Below are 21,412 nucleotides of genomic sequence, written 5' to 3' on the forward strand. Positions count from 1 at the left end.
CCACAGAATTGGATCCTTCGTCATTTAGTGTTTCTCGCCTAACAACAACAACTGCATGCAAGGGGCCGGCAGCAAACACGGGCACTCCCGCACGTGTATGATCCGCCACTCGTCGTCAATTGTCGCACGCCAGTTTCTTGGTTTCTGTATCGCTCGTCACCAGCGATTGAGCCTCGCCCGCGCGAACGTCAAGTGAACGGGAGTTGCTCCGTGGTGCTTGAACGTTCGAGTCGTGGCGAATCGATCTGCGCCACAGCTGAATCCTTCATTCAGGACTTGATCATTCATTGGCCAGACGTGCCGCCTACAAACTCCTCTTGCATATGGGTTGCACAAATACTTCAGCCGCACCTCATTTAGCTCTCGAAGGATGAGCGCTAATTCCAGCGAGTGTCTCGACACAATGGAAGGAGCGAACGATCATGTTCATCTGATCATGCTATCCGGTGCCGAGCAAACCCCATTCCCAGTCTCACAATGTGATCATTCGCCAGCATCTTCACTCACCGTTTCACTATGCGCTTGCTAAATACCAAGAATCTGGAAGTGAGAAGGTTTCCTGATGCAGATGGCCATACACCTCCATACGCCATCTTGAGCCATTGCTGGAGCGCAAATGAAGACGAGGAAGTGCTTCTCGTGGACATCCAAAATGGCACCGCGCAGACCAAGAAAGCCTATCCCAAGCTCGCGGCCGCCATGAAACGAGCGCGAGAATGGAAAGGACGAGAATTCGAATGGATCTGGTGCGATACCTGCTGCATCAACAAAGACAGTAGCGCCGAGCTCTCTGAAGCCATCAATTCAATGTATACATGGTATGCAGAATCAGAAGTATGCTTCGCGTATCTTGAAGACGTGGACTTCGAATCGCCACGCAAGCTCCAAGAATCGAAATGGTTTACGAGAGGTTGGACCTTGCAAGAACTTATTGCACCTTCAGAGCTCATCTTCTACGACAAGAACTGGAATCGTGTCGGCAGCAAAACGTTCTCTGCCATTTGCAGCATGGTCTCCGAAAGGACTGGCATTTCTGAAGATGTCTTAAGCGCTCCTGGAAGTCTGCAGTCCGTCTCCATCGCTCAGCGCATGTCATGGGCGGCTCATCGCAGGACGACCCGACCAGAAGATAAGGCTTACTGTCTCATGGGAATTTTTCAGGTAAACATGCCAATGTTGTACGGAGAAGGTGCTGTCAATGCATTCCATCGACTCCAGGAACAGATTATGAAGGAGAGCAATGACCACAGCATATTTGCCTGGACTGCCAATGTTGGCAGTGATTCTACAGGCCGTCATGGGTTGCTGGCTGATAGTCCGGATGCATTTGCGGAAAGGTCCAACATTATCGGGTATGCTGACTGGGAAGACGAACAGCCGTTCCAGCCCAGCAATCGTGGACTCCGGATCAACTTTCATCTCACGCCCGTGGGTGACGGCACATACTACGCAGCTCTCAATTGTCCTATCCCATCTCCTCAAAGGGGATACTTCGGCTTCACTTGTATCAAACTGGAGAAGCTGGACTCTGGTATCAATCAGTACTCACGAGTGCAGTGCGACCAGATCTTTGGACTTGAAGTCCGTTCGAACAGACCGAGTGTCGTTTACGTTCGCCAAAAGATCTCTGGTCAAGACGCGGATGCGCTCATGCCCTGGCATTTTTTCCAGCCTCGAGACCTACACTTTTCATCGGACATTTACGACTTGATGCACTTGGCCCATTTTCCTCTTGATCCAGCAGATCAACATCACGCTCCTCGGCCAACTGTCAAGCCTTGGATCGCAGCAGCACAAGCGAGTGCCTTCCAAATCATCAAGCGAGCTGGCAGGCTCTCGGCTGTCATGTTTCTGCAGCGGAGAACAGACAACTCTCGCCTCGCAATCTTACTTGGCAGCACTGGAGATACCCAAGTCGGGTTTGACATCGCGCCGATTCAGGATATGAGCATGAGCATCACAGAAATCGAACAAACCATGCGATTACAACCCGCGGGAACCCAGATGGAGGCAGGATCCCACAAGGTACGCATCGATGTCACTGTTCGCATCGACGTGCCGCGGAAACTGTACTTGCTCGATATTGTGGTGGATGGAAAGAACGAGGCCGCTGATCTGATCGAATTCAGACCGCCACCGTGTACTGTTCCTGACGCGGTGCATGAGGTTGTCAATGACATCGTGTCGGACGTGCAGTATGTCGCTACAGATATTTCGCTCCGGCCTAGGTCGGTCTTCCGACGAGTTACGAAGTCATCTAAGCGATGAAGGCTGGTTGCAGAATTTGTTTTCATTATGTCCATTTATGGAGACTTATGCTGCCACTCTTCGTTACGGCATGTACCCTCTTTTGCAAGCCAGATCGCTGGCTGCTGTCCTCCTTCGCACGTGGTTGTGTCCTTACCCTCCGCATCCCGCTTGCCATTCTTCGTCACTGGTCAAGCATGCCTCGAGACGATAAAGCTTCTAGTTGAAGCTGATGTGGACGTGGTCCCTATGAGCTGTTAGCGCGATTCCAGAGCAGTGGCAATAAGTTCATCTTACCAGTGGTTGGCGGTAATGGATCCGCGGTCTCCCTGGGTGCGCCAGTTGTTCCATCCAGTCACAGCATCCCGCCCTGGAGTCCAGATGCGCTGGCCCCAAATGACATACTTCATGTTCAGCGAGCCACGATTGTTCATGGCCCACTCAGCGATCTGGCGACCGGAGATGGAGGCTTGCTGTGATCGATATCAGTTAAAGGAATGAAGGAAGACTCGCGCTGAAGACTTACACCACCACCATCGCTCAACATATAATCAATAGCCTTTCCGCAGCAGTGATCACTGCCGCTACCGCAAGCGCAGTCACGAATACAGAAAATCTCTCGAATGCGTCCTGGCCATGCATTGATCACCGTATTGGCACCAGTGACAGCAACCTGTCGGCAAGCTCCCACACCAGGAACAGTGGGCCTGTTGTAACCTCCCCAGCCTTGAGCATTGGAAGAGCAGCATTGCATTTGAGCTGGTCCAGGGCATTGTCCAGAGACACTGCTGCCAGCACAGTCGCTTCTCCAACGGCAGTTGCCTGCAGAGCCATTGGCGCAGCTAGGCTTGGAACAGCAGCGAACATTGGCCGCATCTGCTGGGCAAGCGCCAGCAATCGATGTGCCGCCTCCGCTGGTGCAGGCGCCGGAGTCTATACAGACACCGGCGATGCCGTTGGGGCCATAGCAAGGGTCGTTGACTGCTGCAGAAGCTACAGCTGCCAGGGCGGTAATGAAGAAAGTGGAACGCATATTAGCTGATTTAATTGGTTGACACGAGGGAAGACTTGGATGAATTTCCATCAAGGTGGCATCGCCACAGCTCATATATATATTCCCTCCGTCCTACGCCCTCACTCGGCTCTTCCCTCCCAACATCATGCTCCTACCGTATCTCACGAACAAAGCCGAGCTCAGCTACTGTACTACCATGCGCTCGCACGCTAAGGATCATCATGCGACCATACCATGTGTGGCCATTTCTCGCTAAATTTCTGCGACCACATGCATCTCTACGCAAAAAACCGCATGACGTCTGCCCGTTTGCACGACGATCAAGATAGCAACGTGCTTCAGGAACGAAAGGAATTTGGCTTCGCCAAGTGCCGTGCCATGTGGCGCTCCTTGGGACCTGGCAAGCTATGAACTTTTGCGGAAGGACCCTGCTTGATCAACATTGGCTGTGCGGAGGACGCCGCTAGCAGGGTGCTGATGATTCGTGGAGGGGTTGCAGACTTGTTTTCTAGAGCTGGAAGGTAGCTCGGGTGGTTGTATTGTTCTTGGCTCGGGGGAATACGTGGTGGCTGGACGTACAGTAGCTGTGGTAGTGAGTTCGTATAGAGTAATAGTAGGCTTGGATTAGCGGGTGCGACAATCAGAGGGGAAGCTTTTGTGCTGATCTTGAATTAGTCGCTCAGGGCATTGTTTTCTGGTGAAGCTCTATTCAGTGAAGGCTTTACCTTCTCTGGGCGAGAACATTACTACGCAAGCCTTGAATTTGAAAATTGGGTAGTGATTCTTTGGCTAAGGCCTAACACGCTCCTACTTCGTCCTACTCTCAGCTGAATGCTTCAGCCACCAAGTATCCCGTCTGCTTCTGCGAACAGGTTGAAGGGCTTTTCGAGCCGTGCGCAAGGAGGTGCCAACAGCCAAGACTGCGATGACATGAGCGCCACCATCATTCTTCGTCTTGGGTGTAGAGCCATTACTGACGGCATCGGGACTCCGAGTAAGCTCTCTTTGTTGACAGCGATGCAAATCGTCCTCATCCACTTCCAATCGTCTACCACTCTTTAGCAGTGCATTCTGCATCATCTGCATCATGAAGGGATCGATGCAATATTGCGAACACAAAGGTGGAAAGGCCGAGCGATTCGCTGAGCAGTTCATCCGCTCTCACGAGCGTACGTTTGACTTACCTGCTTCGGCACCGCCAGACAACCTTGTGATGATCATATTCACGGTATCGCAGGTCAGGCCAGGTCCAAGGACTCACGAAGAATGGCTTTGACTTTTCTGGCGAAAGCCACATCCATGATCGTGGACCAATTCGTGAAGTCGACGAGATCATAGAACTTGATCACGTCGATTGCCTGCTTCTGATTCCCTCCCTTTCTCCTGGCGTGAATGCTCTTCACTAGCGGTAGCAAAGCTTTGGCCATGGTGTCAGGCTTGCGGAAGTTGTGCCGCAAGCCTCCGTTGATACAGAGGGCATCCAGGTTGAGCATGTTCTGCAGTATCAGAAGCAGACTCTTTACGACAGTCTGATTCGCTTGTCTGCAGAGCTTGACTGTGCGTATGGCGCGGAAAGTTTTGGGCAATGGAGGCGTGCTGTTGGGTAGATATCGGAGCGAACTTGCATGTGGTGCCATGAGGAAGGGATTATTGCCATAGAGCACCGGCGACGCCTCTTGCTGGACTTGTCTGCAGGTAGCAAGGATACTTGGCGTCATCTTGAGCTGGCGCAGGCTGCTTGGGTATCGTTCTTTTGAGATTCTCCACTGGTCGACGTGCAAGTATCCAACGCAGATGACGGGGTCAGGATGCCTGACTATCAAGGCAAGCTCGTAGATTCTGTTGCGCAGTTCCGGTGGGAGGTCGAGAAAGCCCACAGCGCCGGAAGCTCCTGGCGTGGACGTCGAGAGTACCATATTCGTGAGAGTGTGGCTCTGCGTGACGATCAGCAAGAACGGCCAAGAAGATCAAGCCAGCTTGTTGTACCAACTTGATGAATACACGAACTTTCGCGCGGACGACTTTTTGTTCACTGTCGGAGTGCTGTCGCAGATGTCTGGAGTCGAGTGTGGTTGTGAACGGAAAGAGACAACGTCACGCGCTAGCAGGGTCAAGCCGCGCCTTCAATTCCTCTCTGCACTTTGCACCTTCCGAAGATTTCGGGGAAAGCACGGCGTACCTTTGTGAAGCGGTCTTGTCTCCAATGCGTGGCGTAAGTTACATGTAATTGTCTGCTCGCGACCTTCACCAAAGCCGCGACTGTGCCGCGAACACTGGCGAAAGATATCACCTTCGGGTGCCCAGTCGAATGGATGTGTGCTGCTCGTTCCTTCACACGTTCGGCACTTAAATGCGCAGCCAGGTCTACGTCCAACTAAGCATTGCCTCCTCATTGAGCGTCTATTGCGATTCATTCACGCAGCTTCTTCGTGCCATTGCATCAATTACCGGTCTCGAAGCAGCTTGGAGAAGGTTCCGAAGCTTATGTCTGGCTCGGAGATTTGCTGTCAACCACGTGGTGCTCTGGGTTCGTGGTCTCGATCGACTCAATACCCAAAGTCTGCTCGCTTATTACGCCCTCCAGCTCAGTGCGTGTGACGTTCCGTTCGTGTGGTAGGACAATGGGGGATACAAGTCCCATCTCCGCGTAAAGCATGAAAGTGCTGCCGACATGTGTTGCAGCCGAACACCACAAAGTCCATTTAGGCGCCATGAATCAGGCCACAGAGGTCTTTGTCAAGACCGCGAAGAACAAAGGCCCCCAGCGTCCTCCACCAGGATGGTCAGGCAGCACAATCCAGCCATGTTTGGTACGCTCAGCCCAACTCTTCTCCAGCTCAGTCTCGAGCGCTTCATCTCCATGTCCGGCACCAAAGCCAACCTTCACAGTCCACTTCAACAGTCCCTTTTTGCGCTCCTTCTCGACCTGAGACAGCATCTTCTCGATGACTGCATCGTTCTCCGTCGGCTCGATGGAGCATGTGGCATACATGATCGTTGCATCCACCTTCGCTGCTCGTAGACCTGTCATCAAAAGCTTCACTTGAGTCTCAGCCAAGCGCTTCGATGATCCGGGTCGCCAATTGACCATTTCTGGAGCTTCACGACCACCGAGTCTGGCATTTGCATGAGCGTGTATGATATGACGTTCCGAAGAACACGGCGCATCGATCAGCACTTTGTCATACCCGACAGTCCCATTTGGTGTCTTCACGACGAGCTCATAGTGAGCCTTGGGGTTTGTGCCGTCGATTCGCAAGATCGAGATCCGCTGAGCATCGAATAGCGGCTTGGGAAGGTAGCTCCTCAAATTGTCCGCCAGTCGTCTTTGTCGTGGCGCATCGGCTTCGTTGGAGTGCAGAGTACCGTTTCGGAGAGGCTTCTGCTCCGATACCTTTCTTCTGACCTCCGAATCATCGGCGTGGTGCTGAATCCAGATGTTTTGTGCCAGACTGATCGATTTCCCTCCTGGTGCAGCACACAGATCGAGAACATTGTCACCATGTTTGACATTGAGTAACTGCGCTACGAGCACTGATGCGGCATCTAAGTTCCAGTGCGAGCATAGCTGGCCGGGCACTGAGGCGGGCGCAGGGAATGGCTCGCTGGAAGTGGCCGCAGAGCCACCTTCTGCGGACTTGGATTGTCTTACGACCAGGTTGAGCGGGAGATTCAAAGCAGAATCTGACCCACTAGGCTGAGGAAGCTTCAAAGGCACTTCTTCCGTCTTGGGACTGCTGATTTTCTCCTTGGTCGCGTCCACAGGGGCGTAACGATTCAGTAAGCACGCATATCTCGTTGGTTGCTCAAGAGCTGGTCTCAAAGTGTTCTGCCATCTTTCCTCGCCCCAAATTGCAGCATAGTGTCGATCGAATGCGTCTGCAGCGCTCGAAGCTGCTTTTCTTTGAGTCTTTGTCATGCTTGCTTGATGTCAGGCACGAGATGAAACTTTTGAACCTCACCTTAACACTGAGGAAGGTGCAATCAGGCTACTCTTCACTATCAGCTATGCGATATGGCAGGCTCGACCTCAGTTCACCGCCAGCATCACAGCATATGACCGATAGCGACCAGGAACCAGGCGACGTGAAGTCGAGAAATCTCCATGCAGTGCCAAGACCAGTCGGCGGAAAGAAATGCCGATCTCCATCGCATCGCAAAATTATCCAGAGCTTCAACCTCACGAAGCAAGCTCCCTTGCAACCACCTTCACTTTCACCACACACGACTCGCTGGACCGCGGCAGCTACTGAGAGGTAGCTTGTAATATCTGCGCATTCGAAGCGCAGGCTGGGAGCAGGGTCGATCGAAGAAGAAAGAGCAGGCGAAAAGAGCTGCGAAAATGTCGTTCCGCGGACGAGGTGGAGACCGCGGTGGTCGCGGTGGATTCAGAGGCGGCGCACGCGGTGGCAGAGGAGGTTTCCAGCAATCATACGGACCTCCAGACCAAGTCTACGGTATGTAACACCCTTGCGACACTACACAGCAGCCGAGTCTAACACTGAACCACAGAAATGGGCAGCTTCCTCCACGCAACCGAGGGCGAAATGGTCTGCGAATCCATCAACGTGAAAATCCCCTACTTCAACGCCCCCATCTACCTCGAGAACAAGACGCCCGTCGGAAAAGTCGATGAGATCCTCGGACCACTGAACCAGGTTTTCTTCACGATCAAGCCACAAGAGGGCATCCAGGCCACGAGCTTCAAGAGCGGAGACAAATTCTACATTGGAGGCGACAAGCTATTACCGCTGGAGAAGTTCTTGCCAAAGCCAAAGCCTCCGCCAGGAGCGCCAAAGGTGAAGAAGCCAAGAGGTGCAGGCGGTGCTGGACGTGGTGGCTTCAGCCGTGGCGCGCCAAGAGGTCGTGGAGCACCAAGAGGGCGAGGCGGTGATCGTGGTGGTTTCAGCCGAGGCGGTGCACGAGGCGGCGGTCGCGGATTCTCTGGATCTGGTGGTTTCAGCAGAGGTGGCAGCAGAGGTGCGCCTCGTGGAAGGGGTCGGGGATATTAGGAAAAGACGCGATTCACGAGACATTGGCTAGGCGTTTGGCGTTTCAAGAGAGAAGGGAGTCCGAGGCGCGAAAATGCCAATATTGATTGTTTGGACGCAATATGGGCTGGCAGCTACGTCCTCTGCGCTTTCACAAAAGCTGACGAGACCGGGAAGTATGGGCTCGTAGTGCGTCGCTATTGTAGCTATACGACTTGTACAATTCTACAACTCAGCCTGTAGTTTCCATTGACATCTCACTCCATGATCATCCTGTTGTATGCGCCCGTCACAGAGCGCGTTCGCGAGATCGGAAAACTGGACGCTGCGCGCTTATTCCGAGGAAATGCGAGAACAGAGAGCTTCGTGGCTGTCAAACCTTGGAAGATGTCAGTCCCGATCACATATGCGCACCACAATGTGTAATATGCGTTGTCGGATCGGGCCATCATCCGAGCCACTCTCAGCACATTCATCGATATCGAGAAGAAAAGACTTGATGAGAGCGGGCATTGAACGCATCTTTACAGTGTGTTGCATTTCCATTACTAGTCATCTATGCATTCATTCATTCATTCATTCATTCATTCCATGCACTCGTTGATAAAGTGAGCTATCACACGCAGAAGCATGTCCATCCAGTCAGTTAGCAGCCAGCTCACAACACGTACTTTCCACCGATTCTCACACCAAAGGCAGCAGTCTCGAAGCCAAGAAGGCCAGATTGCTCAAGACAGTCTCCTTTCCCGCAACGACACCCACAGAACCCGCAATCTTCTCGCTGAAAGCTTGACTGCAGCCCACAGCTCGGAGTTGCCCAAGCACGCCTGGCATCTCTGGCTTGACGTTGAGACTCTCAATGAAAGCGGAGAGGATGGCGGCGTAAACTTTGCCATCAGCAAAGGATGTCGACAGGTTGTCGATGTGGAGGCCAGCTTGGGTGGCGTAGGCTGACGCCCATTGCTGAAGCAGCTCCTCCTGTTCTGCTGGGGAGACTGGCAGATTCGCAGGTCCATGTCCAGTAACGTGATCGATGTCCACCACAAGCTTCTTCCAGTCTACCAGGTATGAGAGGCCATAGTTGCTTACGAGGGACCAAAGGAGGCTGATGGTCTTCTCACGATGGCCGTTGACGACGTCCTCGGTGGCGATATCTGCGACAATATTCGCAGTGGAGACGTCGTAGGAGGACAATGCTCTCAAGGCAACCTGGACGTTGTAGCTGCGTTGCGTCGAGTTTTCACAAGGGAGTTTCAGGAATTGTGACAGGGTGTTCTCCGATTTCTAATACGACGTTAGCAGAGCCACTTATGAGAAGATCGGGCAGCATACCTTGAGATCCATATGCTCATACAGAAACGTCTCAACAAGGCGTGTGAGGAAGACGCCATCGCGGAAGTCCGTAGCAATGTTGGCGACATGATAGACGACCTCGTTGAGAGGATCTTGGCGGTACTGTACATCGTACTGCAGATGCTTGAGCGTACGTATGATATCTCCGCAAGCCGGAAGCATATGACGACCAAGTGTTTGTAGAACGGACTCGGTCGTCTTAATGCTTGAGTCGCGGGCGATGAGGCAGCCACCGTCGACAATACCAGCTTTAGCAGACTGGTCGAGGAGCCAGGCGAGCATCAAGCTTCGAAGCATGGTCTTCTGCCAACGCAGAGCTTCGAGACTTTCGTCGCTGGTGGCATGTGGATCGGCATCAACATCGACTACGCAGACGAAGAAGTCTTCGAGGAAAGCGGTCTGGGTACGCTTGCCAGATCTTGGATCCAGGGATGAGCCAGGTGAGGTGTTCAAAGGCTGAAGTACTTGTCTGCCAGCAACGACCTGAGCAGCTTCGACCAAGATCTGGTTGTTGTATACTTCCAGCCACATCTTCATGAGGCGCTTCCGCAGTCCGAGATCCTGTGTAGGCTGGTGCGTTCCGATCGAATGCTGCGGATGAGCAAGTGCGCCGTATTTGAGCGAAGCCTGAAGACGGCTATGCAAGCTAGCCACTTCCGGGCGATTATACAGGTTGACGAGTTGCTCTCTCAAAGACTCGCCAGCCGCTGATGCGTGAATGACTGGAGCCGGCGAAGTGACTTGAAAGATCCCATTGATGACTTCGGATAGTGCCACTTCTTGGAAGCTCAACCACTTGTCCTCGTAAAGAGCCGGCTGCGAGAGATTGCCTTCGAGTATTGGGTACTGCTGAAGCTTGGCAAGCTGTTGCTCGTTGCGTTTGCTGGCAACGAATTCGCGAATCCTTTGCTTCTCTTCATCCAACTTCGAGGTAGCCTTCACCGGTGGGGATTGGTCGTCAGCGTGGACTGGTGCAGTAGGCCGGCGAGTAGTCTCTCCAGTAGCGTTGAATGTTTGCACAAAAGCTTCATGCTCATCGATAGGCATGAATGTGATGGTCTTGCGCGGCTTGTCTTCTGGGCGGTCTGTCCGAAAGTCTATATGTGTATGCATCTTCATGCCCGGTGGAATTCGCGAGGTGGCCGATGTGAGTTGGGCATGTGCACGTGGTACGATCGATTGCCGATTGCGAGAGGCTTTCGTTGGTGCGTAGAGGCTGCGTGGCAGAGTACATGTCTCAGTGCGCTCGACATTGCCAAAAGATTTCACGGCCTTTTGTGCAAGCACTTGTCCAGCTGGCGGCAGGTTCTCCTTGCCCGTATTGCTTCAGATAGCGTCAGTGAGGTACATGTACAGTGACAGAAGGATTGACCTACGCTCCAGCCACGTCCCATCCGGGTATGTTCTCCGTGGAGGGTGTCTCGCGCAGAGGCAAGCGCTTCGGTGCCACCAACAGTGACGATCTCGACTTGCGAACGGGCTTCTGGGTGACGCCAGAGTTCTCTCCGCTCTGCAACTCTCGCTGCCCAGTGAGGCTTGGTAGGTGAAACGTGTCCTCGATCCGATGGGTGTCATCGCGAGCTCCGGGATGTATGGTCATGACCGTAGTATCTTCCGGCACGAAGATGGTCTGTCGTCGTGGGGGCTTCCTGACGGTAGAACCAAGGCCCAGTGATGCGCCTCCACTACTACGCGGTACCTCCTCACTGATATTGGTGCGCCCTGGATGCAGTCTATTCCCTCCCATTCCGATCATGCGTCGGGACTCACAGCTTGCATTGCCGCCAACTGCTCCACCACATCCACCAATGCTCATTCTCCCACCAGCAGAGATGCGACCTTGTGACCCATCGTTCCCTCCGTTACAACCACTTCTGCTATCTTGAATGCTAAGACTAGCCATTCCCAAGCCAATGCTGCTCGCCGTGCCAGAGGTGCTGCCGCCGCCCGCCATGCCATAAAGGCGCTTCGCGGGTGGTTTACCCAGCAAAGTGCTGTGACTTACCTGGTGGTGGTTTCCAAGCACCGGCTTCTTCACTTCTCGAGCAGTGATCTCGCTCTCCTCGCTAACATCCTCGAAGATGGTGACGGGTGCTGCCTTCTTTCTCGCCGGGCCCGCCATCATGCTTCGCCTTCGTGGTTTAATGCCAGTGAGCGGTTGATCGATGGCGCGTGTGTAGTCGATATTGGTTGTGTCGTCTCCGAAGAGCTCAAAAGAAGAGATGCGCCGGTGCGAAGGATCGAGAGCCGCGGGCGCAGGACAAGGCGTTTGCGAAGTAATGGAAATTCGAGACATGGCCAGAAAGTGGGGTGGGTTCCCAGATATTAGATAAGCAGTTCCGAAGCGATTGGAGCGGCTCCCGTCAAGCAGCAGCGACAAACGGAGATGCGACTGCTGCGCGTTTGCTCAAGATGCGCTGGGTCTGTTGCGCCCGTTTGTACGTGAAGTTGAAAGTGACGTGCAGCCACGCAGCTCTGAACCCATGCAGCGCCCATGTTGATCGCGGTTGCCTTGGTGATTTGGCGAAGTCGCGTGCTGATTGGCTGCAGAAGCGAGGACTGTGAACTTCACATCCGCGGCCGTTGCGAAGATGCCCCAGTGAGATGCATGTGGTGCAGAAGAGGGCGACTGAAGAGCGATCGGAACCTGCAACGATGCGCGCATGTGTCTCGCGTTGCGAATGGTAATGTGACCACGGCGCGGCGCACGCCTCCGCATGGCAGTGATCGTGGCGAGCTTGTGTCAATGCCCGCACGTGTTGTACCTCTGGTATATGGTGCCTAAAAGCATTTTGATGTCGGTGCTGATGTTTATAGTCGATGGTTTGTTGAAGGCGTGGCAAGAGGAAAGGGTAAGACAGGCATGTGAAGTCCAGTCTAGGTGGAAGTGGCAATCTTCACTTGGTTCATTGAACATTCTTCTGCGACAAGAACTCGCCAGCACTTCCTTAAGAACCCCAGAATCATCGCGATCGAAGCTGATGGCCCACTCCGAGGCACACACGGTCGCTTGAATAGCCTGCGATAGCTTCAATCGCGATTCAATGCGTTTGGCCTGCTTCCAAGCTTGCAGCCCGTGAGACTGAGGATTCCATCGCATCTTGCTTCCCCGGTGAAGGCATCTGCCAAAAGAGTAGTGTACTTGCGAGCTTGACAGCCTCAGTTTTCAACATAGTTCTGTATCTTCTCCAGCGCCAAGACCGCTTTCAGGCTCTTCAAGTCCTTGACTATCACCATGACATCGTCCTCGATGCCTAGCCTGTATATGAGATGGTCCCTCTCGGACTCCTCGCACAGCTTCGTCAGGTCAAATTTTGGTATGCCAGTCCACTCGTCAGCGGTCAAGTTCTCTGCCGAGCCGTTCACAGTCCCGCCTTTCAATTCTGTCCCTTTAAATCTCACGACGGCAGATGCATCTTTGGTTTCGACCTCGTCGAGCCTTTTGACAAGGCCATGTGGATGTGCGTACTTGAGACCGGAAAGTACAGCTCCTCTCAAGATCTCCATGACCTTCTCCGGCATCTGCGCATCCCACTGCCATTCAGCCACAGCCTTCACATTACCTCCGCCAGACTTGTTCGTCAACGTGGCATAGTCGTCTCTCGTTCTCTGATCGGCAAGTCTCACCCAAGATCCACCACCTTTCCCTCGACCTTTTCTAGCCCCCAAAGATTGCAGCACAGAATTCTTGGCGAGCACCCAGGATGCATGTCCTATCAGACCTGGTGGGGGAACAGTACGATACCCGTATCCCTTGAGCGGTCTGAAATAAGGCTTTGTGGGACCTGATTCGCTACTGCCTTGTCGCGGCATAAACAGACCAAAAGGAAGAAGGAGATCGCTGGGCAGTCTTGCTCTGGTCAAAGCACATTGCCGAATAGGCGTTTCTAGAGCTCGCGCATATGGGTTGAGTGCAAGTTCTTGCTGAAAGGGTGTCACACTCCGTGGCTCGTAGGTACCGCTCGTCTGGGCAGTATGCCCATCCTTGGGCTGTCTGTACTTGTGACGTGCTTTCAAGTACAGAGGGTCCAGAATCTCCGGGATTGGGAGTGCTTTACTGCCATTCTTGCGAGTTCGTAGCGTCCGCGTACCATCCTTGGAGATGATTGTAGGCTCATCGGCGGAGATGGCTGGCGGGGCTTCACGGTAACCTCTCCGATGGCCAGTGGACGCGTTGGCGGAAGCATAACGACGAGGCCATAGTAAACGTATTGCTCCGTGTGCCACAGCTACTGGACGTAGACTGAGCTTCCTCGAAAGTAGCATCACATGTTGCATGAGGAATGCGAGATGTTGTAGCAACCAGTGAGTGCAGATGGGTGGAGCTTGCGGCTTCGGAAGTGCCACTGACTTCAGCTTTCACCTCGACCACGGACACGTCTGTACAACATCATCCTCTGCGTTCAACATGGAATTTTTCGCGCGTCCTGGCCTGAAGGCTACAAGAGCACACGTTCTGCGCCAAAATGTGATGCGCCAGACACGCCGGAACTTCACCATCCCGCCGTTTCCACCACCACCTGCAGTCAATGCCGCCCAACAGCAGTCTGCGGCTCCTCAGCCTCCCCGCTCCGCCATGCCCATGCCCTTCGTCACCGACATGACCAATGGAGCCTGGCACACGTCCGACATATTCTCGCGACTCCTCAAGGAACGCATCATCTGCCTCAATGGCGAGGTGGAAGAAACCATCTCCGCTTCCATCGTCGCCCAGCTCCTCTTTCTCGAAGCCGACAACCCCTCCAAACCCATCAACCTCTACATCAATTCGCCTGGCGGAAGCGTCACGGCGGGCCTCGCAATCTACGACACAATGCAATACATCCAATCTCCAGTCACCACGATCTGTCTCGGACAAGCTGCAAGCATGGGCAGCTTACTACTATGCGGAGGCGCAAAAGGACGAAGATATTGTTTACCGCACTCGCGCATCATGGTGCATCAGGTCAGCGGAGGATACAGCGGACAAGCTTCCGATATCGCGATCCACGCAAAGGAAATTCTGCGGGTGAGAGAGCAGTTGAACAAGATTTATCAGGCACATCTGCCAAACCACAAGTCTTTGGAGGAGATTGCAAGCGTGATGGAGAGAGATTTCTTCATGAGCGCCGAGGAGGCAAAGGAGTGGGGCATCGTGGATGAGGTGCTGGATCGAAGGGCAAAGAAAGAGGAAGATGCCAAATGATTGACCCGTGCTGGGAAGCTCTCTGTTGAATGTCGCATGCACTGAGCTCGAGGGAGTCACAATGAAGCTTTGATATCCAGACGTCAAGTCTCAGGCTGACTGCAGCGCCTGCCGCAGCTCAAAATGCTATCAACCAACCGCATGCATTCGGAAGCTCCCTCCTGCCAAGCTCTCACGCAAAAAGTTTGGAGCAGGCCAGACTCGAACTAGCATCCCCGAACCATGATGCGACCTGCAGTCCACCGAAGAGACCCTCGATCGAGCTCAGAGATACTACTGTACAGTGTACCTTGCAAGATGAGAGGGTCGCCGTGCGGACAGCCATTTCGATCCAAGTTCGGTATCTTACCATTGGACCACAGCCCCTTCGATGACAAAGGTGCTTTTCGCGGAGTATACATACGCACAGAAAATAGGCGAAGTTTCTCGAAAAGCCAAAACGTGCAGCAAATGCGCACACGAAGCAAAAGGATTTGGAGCAGGCCAGACTTGAACTGGCATCCCTCGAGCTGAAGTCAACTAAATGACCGCGAATGGCGCTTTGTCGCTCGACTGGTGTGCTATGGTGTATTGAAGGCACTATAGCATGCTGTGAATACAGACAGAGCGCCATTTCGAACGGACTTTCCTTAGTCTCAGACAGCGCGGTATCTTACCATTGGACCACAGCCCCTGTGATGACAAACCTGTCTTTCGCGACCTACAAGTACGCACAGAAAGGGGCAGAGCTTTCTGGAAGCCAAGAGCAGCAGCAAACGCACACACGAGGCAAAAGGATTTGGAGCAGGCCACCACGAGCCGCGTTGCGATCTGGAGTCGTGTTTGATGCTCTCATCAAATTCATGTGCGCTACTATATTGAGGACGCTACATCATTGCTTCTTAGGAGAAGATGGCCAACCCAACGTCGCCATCTTGCTCGGGAGCACACAATTGGACAGAATCGCACTGCACAGCTACGCACAGCACGGTAGCAAGCTTGCGAAAAAGCCAAGAGATGCAGCAAATGTTTCGACATTCAGCAAAAAGATGTTGGAGAAGCCCAGAATCGAACTGGCATCCCTCGCACCATTCAATATCGTGGCTCTCCCAGGTGTACTGCTTACTCTTGAGGTCTCCAGCGCAGCGAGTACCGGTCTACTCACATACGCTCCACCCCACCTGAAGTGTCTAAATCCCCCTGGGAGCATGAACACTACTAGAGAGTGAGCGCGAGGATCTTTCCATTGGACCACATCCCCTGTGATGACTGAGCAACGCTTTACGCAGTACACATAGATCAGAGAACAAATACGATTGTGCAAAAGCCAAGAGATGCAGCAAACACATACACTTCACGTAAAAAGTATTGGAGAAGGCCAGAATCGAACTGGCATCCCTTCGCACCGATTCAACGGCTCACTGTCAGGCTCATTTGACTTTAGGCTTGTTCGCCCACTGAGGCCCTTCCTGCGACATGTATTGGTGTATACATGTGCTCCCACCCGGCCTCGAGTGTCTAGTAGCCGGCCTGCGAGCATGGACACTACGAAAGTGAACGCGAGGATCTTACCATTGGACCACATCCCCTGTGATGACAGTACCCTTTTGCAAAGGCATGTGTAGGCAACCGTAGCGTGAGCAACGGATTGCTCCTTCTGGCAAACTGGGACAATCAGCAAACGTGCGTAGACAATTCGGACAAAGAGGACAACAATTTCAGCCAATACTCAATACCTTACCTAGGGTTTCCGTCATGTTACACCGCTGGTGAGGCCGCAGATTTGCTCGGAACAACAAAGCTAGAACGAATTGCATGCATCACCTGGCGAGTGCGTCTCTCCCGCGCCCTGAACAATGACTTCGCACAGAATTCTGCTTGGATTAAATGACAGCCTTGCGCCAGCTTGCTTTGATGCAGCTAGATCGGATCAGGCAATAGATCTTGACAGCGCACAACTTTCAAGAGTGGTGGCCTCATTCCCCTGACATTTAGTGGATCAGGAACCAGATATCGAAACTTTGTGAGCACGTGAAATAAAATTCTGCGGAAGAATATTCATTCAAATTGGAGATCGTGCGCCCAACCCAGATGCACAAATCTTCACATCATCCTTTTTCCTTTCAGCAACACCGTTGAAAGCACTCCTACGCAATGGCGCGAAGATCCAGAACGCTGCTGAATGTCAAAGAGTGCTCTGCCGAGCTTATGACAATGTAAGTATCACCCGGCGTGCATTCGTTACAGCCACTACAGATCTGACCTGTGTAACAGCTCACGTCGCAATGCCAGCGAGTCCAGTTTCCTCTCACTGCCAGGCGAGATTCGCAATCAGATTTACGAGCATGCCTTTGGCGGCGACACGCAGAGAGTTCGGGTTTCTAGCAAACCTGGTCGTTATCCTGTGCTGAGCGCCCGCAGATGCACATGCGAGTTGTCCGAGCAGCAGATGATCGAGCACTACAAGATGAACGGCGATATCGAAATCTTTCCCGATCACTTCTATGGCGAGGAAGAGGAGCTCACGGATTGTCACATATGCTGCAAATATCGCCAACACGACTGCCTCAATCTCGCACTGTTGCGAGTTTGTAGGCAGGTGTATGACGAGGCAGCTCTCATCCCGTACTCCATCAACGAGTTCATTCTCGATGCGAGTCAGTGCGCCTTCTCTGCCTTTACCTCAGCCCTTCTGCCAGCACAGCGAGAAGCTATCACGCGCGTCGCTCTGGTCGGCGACTCTTTGCCAAACGTCCAGTTGGGCTACGCCGGAACTCTAGTGGGCGTTAAATCTCTTAGCGTGCGCATACCCTTGGCGCATGCTCCAACCTGGACTGCTCCTCAAGGCACATCGTGGGAGCGGCCACCGAACCCGACCAAGAAGGCTTTACTGGAGAGCATAAGACCTCTAGCTCGTTTCCCGGTTGACAGAGCCAGCGTACTCGTGACTTGGTGTCGGGATCGGTACGAATCCCACCAGAGCGCGGAAGCTGAGCTCGAGATATCTTTCAAGCGCTCCTTCGACGAGATCCAAGCCGAGATTCGAGCTGTGAGGTCGAAAGCGATACTCAAAAGGAGGAATATTGAAATTGCAGCGCAAAGGGCCAAGCTAGAGTCGGAAGGGAGGATAAAGTCGGGAGGGAAGACCTCACCCGAAACTACAGAGCAACATATGACGGATTGGGACGCACGTCGCACGGCTGCTCACTCACGCCGTTCAATGAAGTTACATCGGCGCACATTGCAAAATTTGCATTGATGAATGCTATGCTTGACACTAGCTTTTTGCAGTCACTGCAAGATGAGCGGACACGATCACGACAGAACATCAGGCACAGTGTTTCTATCAGGGACGATGTCAGAGCGCAGAACGCTCTCTAACAAAGTGTACCTCAGTGACACTTTAGCATACGCTTAGTTACAACCTCGCTGCTTTCGATTTGTCCTGTTCTACCGCTGAGTGAACTTCACCCCGGAAATCATCGACGTATCTAGGGTTTTCTGCCACGAAGCCACAAGGACAACTTTCCAAAATCAACGCCCGGGGGCCATGTGCGATCAAAAACGATTGGGATTCAGCAAATTATCAAAAGCCAAGATGCAATTGGGTAGTACCGCGATTCACTTGCTGGGTCGCTCAAGATGGAAGCTTCTTCGGGCCTCAAAGTCTATCCAAAAATTTGCTATGTAGCTTGGCGACGGTGCATACCTTAGAGACACTCTCCTGACATACAAAGGCTAGTCTCTCGACTCACTAGGATAATCTATCAGCGAGCTATCAGGGCTCCGAAGCTGGCTGCACCAGACCCAGTCTGGTCACTACTCCGGTCATTCACAACAAGCCTATCGATCGCTAACGCTCTTTCGACAAGATCATGGATAGCCAGCACGAGCTACATCACGCGCTGGCAACAGCTGAGAAATTTTGGGGATTCGCAATAGTCTTGATGATGTTCATTCTGGGACCCCATGTCACGAAGCTCTGCGACAAGTTTCCCCGCTACTATGTCAAGTCTACTCATTGGTCAGGAGTAGTAACTGTGGTACTCGGACCTATACTCGCCAGTGTCATCATATATCTTGGGCTAAGGATTCGAGTCACGTATTCAGAACTCCTCCCTGGGTGTCGGCCACCTGAATACTCTGCATCAGTGGTGGGCCTCAGCCCAGTAGCTTGGCCATGCAACTTGGAGAGGCTGTCGCAGTGGGCAGCGATTGTCGCGAAAGAGGGAGTCACCAGTGATTCCCTGCTATCTTTATGGAGGATGGCTTTCGTTCAGGACGTGGTTGCAGCCGCTGGATATGTGGCATTCACCACCCTGATGAAGATATATTACCCAACCCATTTTCCTAAGCTGAATGCTCAGGAGAGCGGTCACAAGGATGAAAAGTCTTGCATCTGTCCGACAGATTCTGGCCCGCGTGATGGAGAGTCTCTTGTATGAACTAAGTCGAAAGACAGAACATGCTGCTGCACTTGGGTGGTCGAACTTTTCAGGACTAGCACAGAGGAGCAACAGGAATCATAGTCATGGTGGAATAATGGTCCGAGACGAGCCTTTCAGTTTCTCGGGGATCACTGAACTTCTCCTTTCTCACGCTGTAGATACACAATTACTATCGCCTGCCTAATACTGGTAGCGGAAGGTAGCGTTCTCCTTATCAGTCAAATCCTCAAACGCATGGGTAGTGTCCTTGTCGTTCGCCTCATCGATACCTTCAGCCGCGATCTTATTCCTCTTCGCATTGCGCCTCATCAGCGTGAGCCTCAGGACGATCAACGTGAGGATGAGCAGAGTATAGCATCCGATGTGGGTCGCAAAAGCGATGAAGTAGCGCGGAGCATCCCATGCGAGGAAGACTTGTGGTCCTGCTTCTTATTAGTACGCTGACGTGAGGCGCGGAGCGGAAATTCAGCTTACCAATAGCGTTACCGACAGCCCATGCGATGAAGTTCATCGTCACTGCGACACTCTTCTTGGTTTGGCCAGCGACGTTTCGTGAGAGCAGACTCATTCCCAAACCTTGCGCTGCCCAGAAAGACAGAACAATGTAGTAGGAGAACAGGAGTCCTGCTTCTGTCGCTACGCTTGTGTTCTCCACTGTCATGAGGACGATGGTACCTGCGAATGATCTGCAGGCAGTGTCAGCATCTTCCCACTGTGCGAGTGCGTTCAACTTTACTCACGGCAAGCAGAACAGAGCCATGATCAGAATGTTCTGTCCAGTCTTCTTCACCAGCCACGCAGAGCTGAAAAGAACAATAATGATGTAAGCACCAAGAACCATGGCCAACAATTGCACTTCCAAAGTCGTGAATCCGAGACCCTTGATAATGATGTTGGCGAAAGCTCCAAGACCACCAGTTGGCAAAGTCGTGCAAATTTGAATCAAGCAGTAGCACCAACATTGAACATCAGTCAATGCCTCCCACAGGTGCTCCTTTCGGAAAGTCTTGTTCTGCAGACCAGTCTGGTTGCTTCGCACACGCTCGACCATGAGTCGCTTGTCCTCCTCAGTGAAACACTTAGCTCGCATGGGAGAATCTGGCAAGAACCAGATGACGAACACTCCCCAGCCTACTGAGAAGACTCCGTATGCGATGAAGATGGCTTGCCATGACTTGACGGCTCCCTCGTTGCCGATTAAGGAGAAGCAATACGCGAGCAGACCACCGACGATCTGTTGAGCGCCGTTCATGGCATACCAGCAGCTGACGATGAGAGCTTGTTCTTCTCGCTTGTACCACATGGAGCTCATGATGAGGAAGGTCGGCTGGCACACGGCTTCGAAGATACCGAGCAGAGTACGGAGCGCGACCATGCCTGCGAAGTTGCTTCCTGCAGCATGGAGAGCGAGGATTGTGCCCCAGATGATGATGCAGGTTCCGAGGAATTTGGCAATGGGCAGGCGCTGGACCAGCCAGTTGATGGGGTATTCGACAATCAAGATGGCGATGTAAATACATGTTGTGAGCCAGGAGAATTGCTGTCCGACGAGGTTGAGGTCCTCGCGAAGACCCATAATCGAGGTGAAGGAGAGTGTGCCTTTGTCCAGAGCTTGCAGGAAGTATGTGAAGACCATGATTGTCAGCACACGCTTGTCGATGAGCTTCTTCAATCGGCTGTTTTCTGAGTCGCTGATAACGACAGCTTCGGCGTTGGCATATTTCGCGACTTCAGCCTGCACAGAAGATTGTAAGTATAGTGCTTGAGGCTTATGTCCACGGCTGTACTAACATCCATACGGCTGTAATCTTGCTTGCGCAGATCATCGTGGCTCAGAACTCTCTCGACCTCTGCTGCATTGTAGTCGTTCTTCTTCTCATCGGGATATTGTGGTGCTGTGGCAGCGGTCACGCCATCCTTGCTGTTCCTAATGCTGCCCATGATGGATGTCGTACCGGCAAAGAGTGCGTTGGAAATCCAGAGAAAGGAGAGCTGCAACCCCGGATCAGTTCCACCTCGTGGTCTTATGCACTATCTCGGATCATCTAAGTACGGCACAGTGGTCTGGGCACCGCACGTGGAGAAGCATGCCGACAGCCTGCGACAGGCAAAGCAATTGGAGGGAACGTATGTTTGCAGTGCCAAGTCCTGCAACCCCAAGCGCCCTGTGACCCCCAAAGTGCTATCATGGCCC

General features: G+C 52.8%; 10 protein-coding genes across 10 annotated transcripts; 4 read left to right on the forward strand and 6 right to left on the reverse strand.

Annotated features, from left to right (window-relative positions):
• Positions 1-516: 516 nt before the first annotated feature.
• Positions 517-2,268, forward strand: CKM354_001076300 (uncharacterized protein; the record flags this gene model as incomplete). Its single annotated transcript, XM_044806230.1, has 1 exon — positions 517-2,268. The coding sequence occupies one exon, from the start codon at positions 517-519 to the stop codon at positions 2,266-2,268; it is 1,752 nt and encodes a 583-aa protein (XP_044662165.1).
• Positions 2,269-2,466: 198 nt separating this feature from the next.
• Positions 2,467-3,280, reverse strand: CKM354_001076400 (uncharacterized protein; the record flags this gene model as incomplete). Its single annotated transcript, XM_044806231.1, has 3 exons — positions 2,467-2,494; positions 2,545-2,720; positions 2,774-3,280. The coding sequence occupies 3 exons, from the start codon at positions 3,278-3,280 to the stop codon at positions 2,467-2,469; spliced, it is 711 nt and encodes a 236-aa protein (XP_044662166.1).
• Positions 3,281-4,500: 1,220 nt separating this feature from the next.
• Positions 4,501-5,178, reverse strand: CKM354_001076500 (uncharacterized protein; the record flags this gene model as incomplete). The annotated part of the gene is made up of 1 exon (XM_044806232.1): positions 4,501-5,178. One exon carries the CDS (start codon positions 5,176-5,178, stop codon positions 4,501-4,503), a length of 678 nt encoding a protein of 225 aa, XP_044662167.1.
• Positions 5,179-5,978: 800 nt separating this feature from the next.
• On the reverse strand, positions 5,979-7,181 carry CKM354_001076600 (uncharacterized protein; the record flags this gene model as incomplete). The annotated part of the gene is made up of 1 exon (XM_044806233.1): positions 5,979-7,181. The coding sequence occupies one exon, from the start codon at positions 7,179-7,181 to the stop codon at positions 5,979-5,981; it is 1,203 nt and encodes a 400-aa protein (XP_044662168.1).
• Positions 7,182-7,604: 423 nt separating this feature from the next.
• On the forward strand, positions 7,605-8,274 carry CKM354_001076700 (H/ACA snoRNP pseudouridylase subunit GAR1; the record flags this gene model as incomplete). Its single annotated transcript, XM_044806234.1, has 2 exons — positions 7,605-7,719; positions 7,775-8,274. The coding sequence occupies 2 exons, from the start codon at positions 7,605-7,607 to the stop codon at positions 8,272-8,274; spliced, it is 615 nt and encodes a 204-aa protein (XP_044662169.1).
• Positions 8,275-8,937: 663 nt separating this feature from the next.
• On the reverse strand, positions 8,938-11,902 carry CKM354_001076800 (uncharacterized protein; the record flags this gene model as incomplete). The annotated part of the gene is made up of 3 exons (XM_044806235.1): positions 8,938-9,537; positions 9,586-10,930; positions 10,983-11,902. 3 exons carry the CDS (start codon positions 11,900-11,902, stop codon positions 8,938-8,940), a joined length of 2,865 nt encoding a protein of 954 aa, XP_044662170.1.
• Positions 11,903-12,765: 863 nt separating this feature from the next.
• CKM354_001076900 (uncharacterized protein) lies at positions 12,766-13,884 on the reverse strand (the record flags this gene model as incomplete). Its single annotated transcript, XM_044806236.1, has 1 exon — positions 12,766-13,884. The coding sequence occupies one exon, from the start codon at positions 13,882-13,884 to the stop codon at positions 12,766-12,768; it is 1,119 nt and encodes a 372-aa protein (XP_044662171.1).
• A 130-nt stretch (positions 13,885-14,014) lies between these two features.
• CKM354_001077000 (uncharacterized protein) lies at positions 14,015-14,791 on the forward strand (the record flags this gene model as incomplete). The annotated part of the gene is made up of 1 exon (XM_044806237.1): positions 14,015-14,791. One exon carries the CDS (start codon positions 14,015-14,017, stop codon positions 14,789-14,791), a length of 777 nt encoding a protein of 258 aa, XP_044662172.1.
• Positions 14,792-16,924: 2,133 nt separating this feature from the next.
• Positions 16,925-18,029, forward strand: CKM354_001077100 (uncharacterized protein; the record flags this gene model as incomplete). The annotated part of the gene is made up of 2 exons (XM_044806238.1): positions 16,925-16,986; positions 17,045-18,029. The coding sequence occupies 2 exons, from the start codon at positions 16,925-16,927 to the stop codon at positions 18,027-18,029; spliced, it is 1,047 nt and encodes a 348-aa protein (XP_044662173.1).
• Positions 18,030-19,398: 1,369 nt separating this feature from the next.
• CKM354_001077200 (uncharacterized protein) lies at positions 19,399-21,159 on the reverse strand (the record flags this gene model as incomplete). The annotated part of the gene is made up of 4 exons (XM_044806239.1): positions 19,399-19,640; positions 19,693-19,904; positions 19,959-20,953; positions 21,010-21,159. 4 exons carry the CDS (start codon positions 21,157-21,159, stop codon positions 19,399-19,401), a joined length of 1,599 nt encoding a protein of 532 aa, XP_044662174.1.
• Between the last annotated feature and the right edge of the window lie 253 nt (positions 21,160-21,412).

The sequence above is a fragment of the Cercospora kikuchii genome (assembly GCF_019650295.1).
Source record: "Cercospora kikuchii DNA, contig_00007, whole genome shotgun sequence".
NCBI classification, from domain to species: Eukaryota; Fungi; Ascomycota; class Dothideomycetes; order Mycosphaerellales; family Mycosphaerellaceae; genus Cercospora; species Cercospora kikuchii.